Genomic DNA, 10,044 nt, shown 5'->3' on the forward strand with positions numbered 1-10,044 from the left:
TTTGTGTCCGAGGACGCCTACACAAGCAAGAAACCTCCCTCCCCTGTGCACGACTGCAATAAGCTGACAGACGGAACAAAGCGACCTGCCGCCGGTGCCGACCGAATCACCTGCTGGTTGCTGCAACCACACCACCAACCGGATCCCACCGTCTTCTCCTCTTCCTCACCTCCTCCGCAGCCAGCAGCCATGCGCATCTTCGTGCTCTCAGGGCAGAGCAACATGGCCGGCCGCGGCGGCGTGCACCACCGGCGGTGGGACGGGGTCGTGCCGCCCGAGTGCGCGCCGCTCCCCTCCATCCTCCGCCTCTCCGCCGCTCTCGATTGGGAGGAGGCCCGGGAGCCGCTCCACGCCGACATCGACAAGGCCAAGACCTGCGGCGTCGGCCCCGGGATGGCCTTCGCCCGCGCCATCCTCCCGCAGCTGCAGCCCCCTGCCCCTGCCCCTGCCCCTGGCGCCGCCGCCGGAGCCGGGGTCGGGCTCGTGCCCTGCGCCGTCGGCGGCACGGCGATCCGGGAGTGGGCCCGCGGGGAGCCCCTGTACGAGCAGATGGTGCGCCGCGCACGCGCCGCGACCGAGTACGGCGAGATCGAGGCCTTGCTGTGGTACCAAGGGGAGAGCGATGCGGAATCCGATGCCGCCGCCGCCGCGTACCAGGGTAACGTCGAGAGGCTCATAGCCAATGTCAGGGAGGATCTTGGGATGCCTGAGCTACCATTCATTCAGGTGATGGTCGTTTTCCTTTCCTAGTTTGTCTTCATTCTTGGCATGGCTGTTTTCTATCCCGTGTTTATTGGAACTAAAGTAAACTGGTCATCGATCTGAGCAATTTTAAACCAAGGGATAACAGGATAGGTAGAAAATTTTAAGAATAATACTCCCTCCGACCGGTAATACCTGTCTCAAATTTGTCCAAATACGGATGTATCTATGTGCAAAAAGCGTTTAGATACATGTAATATGTTGACAAGTAATTCCGACCGGAGGGAGTAATATGTGTGAAAACAGAGCAATCACGCTCTCCTTTTAAAACGATACGGTGTATTTTGACTATCCAAGTTCAAACGTTTTACTCTTAATATTTTGTACGATACTCCATAGTGCTACTGCTGCATGCTACTCCGTAATTTATTTGAGTTTTCTTTAAAAAAAAGGTTAAATAAAAGCCCTCTCACTACAAATGCAACAATCCAAGAAGTGCCAGTAAGTGCTTTCTTAGACAAGTGAAATGATAAATGTTATTGAATTAATTTTTTAGGTAAGAAAGTGAACAGCCATTCTTACAGCCATCTTTAGAGAATCTCAAACAACATTTGCACATTCCCTTATATAAGTCATTGCAGAATGCAGAGTCAAAAGCTTATAGACATTGAGCATCTGACAATTAAGGACCTCTACTCATGAACGTCACCCAAGCTCTAACATAGTTGTTTCAGAAATTAGTAAAATAGATGATACCCGGCACGTTGCTGCGGAAAGTCATTTTTTTTAATGTAAATCAATGTTCAACACAATAAGCGCGACTTACTCTAATATGAATGTGAATCTTTGTCTTTGAAAAACACTTTAAATATATATCTGTACCGAGTATATTAATGAAACACTCAGGAGACCTCTATTAGTTTTGAAAAGATATTGCTAAGTAATTGAATAAAGGTAACAATTTCAGCTTTTACTTCTATGTTATGCATGTAAAACACGCAAGTGTGGAACCAAACATTTACACAGTCCGTCACGAAAGGATGCATACTTGTGATGTCTTAATCAGCAAGCATTCACAAATGCGAACCATATAATAACCAAGAAAATTGCACAGTAGTCTAAGAATATGAGAACACCAGCAGAAAATTGTCTCTCGTTCACAATTCAGATTTAGTGAAACAGACCGATGCTATAGTGCAAATAATTCGAACAAATATATAGAGATCAGATGGAAGCAACTTGTTATACACACACACATTAAAATGCAGGAATATAATAACAATTGGGATTTTACTACTTACATGGAAAAAGATGCAAATTAAACTACCAGGTCGTTGTAACCTTCATGCTCTTGGCTCCGCACCATATGGAATCATCACACACACACAGCAAGCAGATCGGTCTCTACCAAGCTTCTCTTCTCGGTGCCAATGTAAGATTTTGTCAGCCTTAACAATTGCACCGGCTGAGGAGAGTGTCAAGTTCAGGAACTGGACAGGAGCCTTATTTGTTTGCCGGCTACAGGGATGGCGAACTGAGTCATGGCAGCTGCTATAGCAAGATGGTGATGAAGCCAAATTCAGCAGAGCAGTGCCTTTATAAAGGAGAAGATGACGCTTTTGCTCCCTCCATTAAATTGTGATGCATGACGTGACTATGGACAGGTTGAATAGGGAGATGGACTTGCTGGGAACGGACTCTACTATTGTTATAAAGTGAAATTAGCAGATGGGTTTGAGAGAGGATGAAAAGGGGCTAGAGATGACGCGATTGGAAGTTGGTTTTATAGGTCACAGAGGGAGATCGAGAGTTGAATGCCGACGGACGGCATTCGGGGCGCGTCTGTTGCAAATGGGGATTGAAGAAGGGAGACAGATGATTGATGGCCTGAATCGGTTCTCAAAGCTATGAGGATTAATTATCCAGTGTTGGTTTTGCAAGAAACGGTTGATTTAATCGAATTCGACGCGACGGCGGCGGTTCATGGCTGCACCTGGGTGCGTTGTAGAACGCTCGAACAGATGAGAGGAGGAAGATAATAGGTCATGAGCTGTTCGGGCAGCGCTCGGGTGGGAATGGGCCAGGGAGGGGTTCGGGGGAGCACGGGCAGCGCACACATTCGATCGGTATGATTTTTTCCCTCGCTGCACATTCCAAAGCTGTTTGTTCCCCTGCTGGTGGCTGCGATACATGGGCTATGAGGAAAAGAAATGACCCATGTCACGAGATCCAGAGCTGCTGCCTCGGGACAAATTGCTTGGAAATATTTGGTTGGTGGCGTGGTAGCATGACAGGCCAGGAAAATAAGGTAGTGAGGATCACCTATTTAGGTATAGAAGATAAAGTCTCAGCTGTTGTATTTTGCATCATTAAGTGCATCAACAGACCAACTGGATTGCCTTTGAAGTCTAGGTGCATCATATATATTTACTATTCACTAAGCTGAACCTCCTGATAGACACACACTTGCCCTTAGAACTGACAAACAACTGATTCCAGTGACTCCGGGCAAACTGGGAAGTTCTTGAGCACAGAGGATCAAGAGGAGCATTGTGGCAGTGACTGTTTTGCACGAGGAGATCCTTGCAGGACTAGTGGCAGTGGCTGCGTAACCCTCATCGCTGAGAAGCCCCGGAAAGCAGCACTTGGGAAGGAGTGCGTTAGATCCATGAGTGTTAGGAGTCTTTAATTCTAGAATAAAGTGGACAGAGGCTATGAAGCATGCAAAGATGTGTTTCACAGGGAGTATAATACCTGTCAAGCACACAATGGTGATGGCAATAAAGAAGTGTAAATTGACAAATGCAATAGATCATCAATCCAGTGACTATTGCATCAGGTTGAATGTATTTGTATATGCTGTCAAAACCTGGTGGATCTATCCACAATGATTGGCTTTCAATATAAATTTTTCTTTCATTCTTTGGGCCGAACCATGATGATGACGAGGTGTTAACTTCACTACTCTAGGGACGTATCGCCGGTGAATTGACACATCAATATAATTATAGCCACTTTTTTTTAGGAAATACAACTTTACAGGTAAGAGTGTGACTAAAAATTGCATGTCTAATGTCATGTGGGTTGGACACCCACGTGCTAGGACCAGCCAGCCTTAGCTACCTAAAATTAAGTGATATAATCCCTATTATGTGTAAGTTAGGAATAGTATCATTTAATTGGAAAGTTATCAATTACTCCCAAGAAGTACCAAAGTTAACACCTGGTCATGATATTGCAGCAGGTCCACCGTCCACATGTTCAGCAAGGACTTGCAGCTGCAATTTAACGGCAAAGAGAGAAAATATAGGATTTAGAAATAGTCCATTTGAATAGGGAAAGGTCTAGTAAGTCCAATTGTATTGGGATAGGTCAAGTTCTTGAGCATCCACTATACAATGATGGCATGTACTTACGTCTGAGGCAAGGTAGAAAGAACTATCGCCCTATATATATTCTCTTATGTAGTCTATGTCAATCCAATCTCTCGAAGGCATACATCTGGTTGTCATCAGCACGGTAGTTATCCCATTGTGGATCTAGGTTCACAGCAAACTTCAAAAACAAAAGATCCTACCACACATGCGTATTGGCCATAGATTGATAGTATGGATGAACCCTAAATTTGCTTGCCTTCTTAGAATTTGGAGACATGCAGCTCTGTAGTATATTGCTTACTTTCACAACCAATTCATATGCATAGATGGAAACATTTTTAGATGTAACAATCACACAATCTATTTTAACATTAGAAATATTGTTGGCTCTGAACTAAAATATGTTTCTTCTTTCTACTGATCGGACTTGTTTAACAATGATGTCATTGTTTGACGAAAATAAACTAAGATATGAGAATGTGTTTTCCTTTCATTTCTTAACCATTCAGTCATTGTTTTGAAATGTACTACCTCCAATCCAAAATAAATGTTGCAGTTTTGAACTAGGCTGAGTTCAAAACTTTGATTATTTTGGATCGGAGGGAGTGTCTTTTAGGACTTGAGTTTTTCCTTCATTATTTTGATTCATGACATGAGAATGTGTTGATATTTTTTAGCATATTTCTAATAATTTTATATCCTCCAGTAAGAAGACTGCTTAATTTCAAACTAAGCAATACAATTTACCTACCACTTTAATCGATTTCACCATTTACTGTATCAAGTGGTCATATTTCATTCTCCATGACGTTATTTGCAATGTAGAGTACGATTCCTCTCATGATTATGTATGCACTGAACAGGTTGCTCTTGCATCTGGGAATAAAAGGAACTTTGAAAAAGTGAGGAAGGCTCAGCTTAGCATTAACTTGCCCAATGTTGTAACTGTGGATGCAATCGGTCTGGCGCTGAACGATGATAATTTGCATCTTACTACTGAATCACAAGTAAAGCTTGGAGAAATACTGGCACAAGCCTACATGGGTAACTTTTTACAAGCAACCTCCTAGCAGTTCTGCCCATGCCATATGAGGTAGATACTTCATTGACCGGTTAATGGAACCCTGTTTGTGTTTCTTCTTGCATCGATCTAGTGGAAACTTCAGCACTCATATATTATTGCATAAACTTATCTATCTCTTGTACCTATACTACTAAAACTGTAATAAATACATGAGAATAGTGTTTGTACTGCAAACAAACACCTTCTACCATCAACAGAAAATAAATCATCAACATATCAGGCCATATGAACACTTTTCTCAGTGGTGCTTAAATTCCTTGTTGTAGGTGTATTTTTATATGTTGGCATTGAAAAAGAAATACAGTTTCTTTCCACCTAGCCTCCCTAAGTAATTTATAGTTTTAACATGTTTTTATCGAAATGATGGTAAGCTTCCGGCAATGAAATTGTCCTTTTCTTTTGGTATGAGTGCCAAAGAGAACTTCCATTTTAATGATTTGGCGATAACTTGGCTTGAAGGACAGATCTTCGAACTTCGGATATCCCAAGTAATCTCACGTGTCCCGTACTGCGACCGGAATTCGAAATACCCACTTCATGCACGGATTGTTGCCGAGTTATTTCCGGAAAAGATGCTTAAATGAGTGTGGTTGTTTGGTTCATGTGCGACGCTATCAAAGGTTGATAGTATGGCGGCACCGGCTTGGCAAGTGGTTGGTAGCAACACAAATGGACTTTGATTTGGTGTACTCTCCGAGTAGCGGTCACCAGCTCCAAGGTGAATAGCTCATGGTCTGACCTTCTGGTTGTACCTGACAATGGTGGTGTTTCCGCACCCTCCCTTGTTGAAGCTCTTTGAGATTGCTCGGACTTGCTTTGGGTGAAACCCTTGATCGGACCCTAGTGGTTGGATCCGGCGACGAATGATGATCAGACATCATTTTTCCTTCTTGAGGTGTCGCCTTTGAAGAATCTCTTTTGTAGTCTCGGTGGTGGTTGGGGTTAAGGGTTGCTGTTGTGTGTTGTCGTTTCCTTCGGACTTTTTTCTTCTTCTCTTTCTTTTTGGACGTATGCATCCTCAATGTCTCTCTTTGTTCTTGACTTTGTGTTGTTGCATTGTCACCTTTTTTATATTCAATAATACATTGTACAAAATAGAATTTCTGAATTCACCAACATTTTCCTAAGATAACCTCGCAAAAAATAAAAGAAGAGAAGAGAATTACATAACTGCATGAAGAGGAATACACCATCCTGACGATGTTTTTAAGATGTATCTGCCACAAAGTCTTGTATCACAGCACGTATTGCGACCGGAATTCTTAAGGAGTGGGTATTTCCGTCGGACCGTGTCAAGCCACCAAAGGTGTACCCACCTTGCACTCTCTGCTTCGTCGTGAATGTCACCGTAAATGTCGCACTCCTGCTTCCACCTCTTGTGAATCTGATAACAGATGGCTCCACTGACACAACAACCCCTGCTGGAGCCTCAACTATGGCTCGGTATGTTGCTTCCGATGGCCCGACATTCGTGACAGTGCGCCGAACAATGACCTTCTCCTTGAGGTTCGGCACTACGGCGATTGAGGGGAGGTTAAGATTGCGGGTGTAAGACTCACAACCTTCCAATAATCCTAGGGTGCAGTTCAATAACTTATTGTACTCCTTTGCATCAACATCGTAAACCAATCCAGGATCGACAGCCCTGACCGGGTCCATTTGACCACCTCCAAAGTCGAAAGGGTCGGCCAATTTCCTCGGGACCCCCTCTACTTGGATCGGCATACCAAACCGATCCGTCACTAATGCTACAACCAATACCAATAAATGAGTTAGTGATATACAATTGTGATTCATTTAGAAGAGTTTTGGTTGTACCCTTCGTGTGTACCTGTGGTTATGATGGCGGATTTGATCATGGCAGGCAACAAATCACGATGAAGTGACTTGAGAAGCACGGTCACCGCCGAGACATGTGGGCACGCCATTGATGTCCCGGATTTGAACACGTACGAGCTGCGCTTAGCTGCCACGATGCTGACCCCTGGGGCAGCTATATCAGGCTGATCAAATATAGAGACGTTTAGTTTTTTTAATAGACATGCATTCTATGGTTGTTTCGTGTAAAAATGATGATACATACCTTGAGTATGTCAGGGAATGCGGGTCTTGGTCCTCTTGAAGAGAACGAGGCGACCCTCGGCGACAACACCCCGTTTCCAACAACACTCACTGTACGCAACACCTTGAACACTGGATTCCTGCACGAAACATAAAAGAGATGAATTCTCGGAGGATAAAAGATGCAATGTTTTACCTTGTTTCAAACAACGCAACATGTTCTTACTCTGTGATGTCCCCATAGGAGAGAACTCTCTGTGCGATTTCGAAATCCACCAGCACGCAGGGCATAATGCCATTGCACTCAGCCAGGGTGTCGAGGCCCTCCGCAGCATACTGTGCGAAGATAAGGCCCTTTGCGCCAGCCTCTACAGTACGGTTAATGGCTCGAGGAAGTGCTAGCTGAGGCGGTACTATGGCTGCCTCTGCTGGTGCATAGCACAGGACGATTTTACCGGTGACGTTGCTTGATGACAGTGACAGCGCGTCGCAGCTGCATATAATTCTTAAAAATCAATATCCTTCAGAATCAATATGCCATGAATTCATGATTCGACAAAGTGTAGCACTATATATCAAATGTGTTAAGTGAGTGTTTTATTTCATTACCTCCCTGCATAAACAAGGGCCTTAAAGTCGAAGATGCAGTATTGTGAAGAGATTGCCCCGGTGTTTGGAATCAAACACAAACACAAATTAAAGAAATCTTTTTTCCCGTGGGGAACAAGCTAGAGAAAGACACTTTCTCCGTTCCATAATTCTTGTCGAAATATTAAATGTATCTAGACGTTTTTGGGGAATAGATACATCTATTTTTGGGCAAATTTGAGACAAGAATTATGGAACGGATGGAGTAAAAGATACTCTAATATATGCATCGTTACAGAAGTAATGGAAGCTTTAGAGGGTATCAAGCACCACTAAGCTTAAAACTGCATTCTTGCAAATTGTGCAACTTGAGTAAAATTTTTGGTTCAATTTCTACTTTGTAGGTTATATGTAGATTGTTTTACAGAATATAGTGGTTGAGTGTTTATCCCAAGAACTCGTAATGTGCCAAAGTTTTGAAAACATCTCATATGACAAATAGACAAACCCCTATAAATCGAGAATACTGCATGCAAGTAAAATGTCACACATCATAACATAAATAATTACGATAAAGTTTAATTATACGTATCACCAGCTTTTCATTGTTCCCGAGTGTCATCAACGTCGGGAAAGCCCGATCAATGGTGCTGGCGGCCACTGTGGTGACCCACGGCACGGCATTCATCACCGTCTGCGGCACGGGGCCATCGTTCCCGCCGGCGAACACGACGGAGATGCCTCTCTGAACAGCATGCAGCGACCCGAACCCGACGTTCTCGCTCCCGGCTTTCCCCAACGACAAGGACAGGACGTCCACACCGTCGTTGATGGCATGGTCGATGGCGGCAAGGATCGCGGCGTCGCTGCCTCCTCCAATCTGGCCCCACAACACCTTGTAGATGGCAAGCCTTGCGCGTGGTGCTCCACCACGCGCCACGCTGACGGCCAGGACTCCGCCGTAGCTGGCGCCACGCACCGGGGGCTGCCGGCGATCGTCGAGGCGACGTGCGTGCCGTGACCACCGAAGTCTCTTGGCGACATGTAGTCACCCTTTAGCGCCTTGTCGCTCAAGCCGCCAGTGAACCACCGAGCGCCGATGATCTTTCTGTTGCAACCTGTGGCGTTGAATTCTTGGCCGATCTGGCATGTGCCTCTCCACCGTGCCGGTACGGGGCTGTACCCGGTTATATATGCCCCCATCTTGTTCCGCGATTCAGGCCAAATGCCTGCAACAGAATGGCATGGACCGAATCGAATTGGTTATATATGCCCCCATCTTGTTCTTGTCATGCATGTTCCTGGCTAGAGCTAGTAATGCAACCGCGAACCTGAATCGATGACCCCGATGATGATATCTTCACGTAGTTTGCTTTCTGGAGAGGCCGGCCAGTTGCTGTGGTTGTTGGCTGTAGTCAAGATCGAGGAAGTCCCAGCTCCGGGTTGTGTGTGCTTCATGATAGGTGTTAGGCTTCACGCTGATAACTTCAGGGAATTCTACACACTCAGAGCATAAGCTTGTTAGTTTCTGACGTCCATCATCATGCAAGTAGAAATATGAAAATACAGGATGATTAATCAGCACGAACTTACAATGGTTTCAGCTTGTGATTTGGTGAGCATCGCTGCCAACCCAGAGAATCCGTGCTTGTAGCTGTACACTATCGACCGCAAGGATTCATCCTTGCTGTTGCAAATAAAAACAAAATGCTACTAACAATTAATTGATGTTTCTTCTAGACGTGGTGGTAATCATATGCAACATGAATTATACTAGCTATAGCAATTACCTCCCAAGAACAGAGGTTAGCACGTCATGGTGCGAGGCGGTAACCACGGTTGGATCATTGTGTTTCTTGTCCCCCATATACACAATGTAGAGCTGATGAAGTTGCCAAGAGACAATATCAGAACAAAGCCGAGTTTGGCAAAAACAAAGTAATTAAAGAGAGGTCTTCCGAATTACAAGAAGCTAGCATCGTTCTTACTTTGCTCGACGCGTGAGCTGAAAGAGGAAACAGTACTGTCGCCAGTAGCAGAGCACAAGTGAAGGCTGTTCTCAAATCCATATCTGATTTCCGGAAGAGTGTTATGTTTGTTGTGTCCCTGTGCTATGTGGCGTTCATGTTTATATAGCAGCCAGCTGGGGAGGGTGCATGCAAGAGCAGTTTAGAAGAACTTGTCTGCGTGTTTTGTTCTGTTTTTTTTGGTAACACACGTGGGACAGAAAGA

The 10,044-nt window shown here is 44.6% G+C and overlaps 1 protein-coding gene and 1 pseudogene across 1 annotated transcript; one reads left to right on the plus strand and one right to left on the minus strand.

Annotated features, from left to right (window-relative positions):
• Positions 1 to 14: 14 nt before the first annotated feature.
• Positions 15 to 6,241, plus strand: LOC100828054 (probable carbohydrate esterase At4g34215). Its single transcript, XM_014896008.2, has 3 exons — positions 15 to 726; positions 4,943 to 5,172; positions 5,628 to 6,241. Exons 1-2 carry the CDS (start codon positions 190 to 192, stop codon positions 5,147 to 5,149), a joined length of 744 nt encoding a protein of 247 aa, XP_014751494.1. The 5' UTR covers positions 15 to 189; the 3' UTR covers positions 5,150 to 5,172; positions 5,628 to 6,241.
• On the minus strand, positions 6,212 to 10,044 carry LOC112268557 (annotated as a pseudogene).

The sequence above is a fragment of the Brachypodium distachyon genome, chromosome 5 (assembly GCF_000005505.3).
Source record: "Brachypodium distachyon strain Bd21 chromosome 5, Brachypodium_distachyon_v3.0, whole genome shotgun sequence".
Classification (NCBI taxonomy): Eukaryota; Viridiplantae; Streptophyta; class Magnoliopsida; order Poales; family Poaceae; genus Brachypodium; species Brachypodium distachyon.

What these genes read in the sequence shown, in the direction of transcription:
- LOC100828054 (XM_014896008.2), top strand. Translation starts at nt 190, where the DNA reads ATGCGCATCTTCGTGCTCTCAGGGCAGAGCAACATGGCCGGCCGCGGC. An exon ending in CTGAGCTACCATTCATTCAG is followed by an intron (nt 727 to 4,942) that starts GTGATGGTCGTT and finishes TGCACTGAACAG; the next exon opens with GTTGCTCTTGCATCTGGGAA.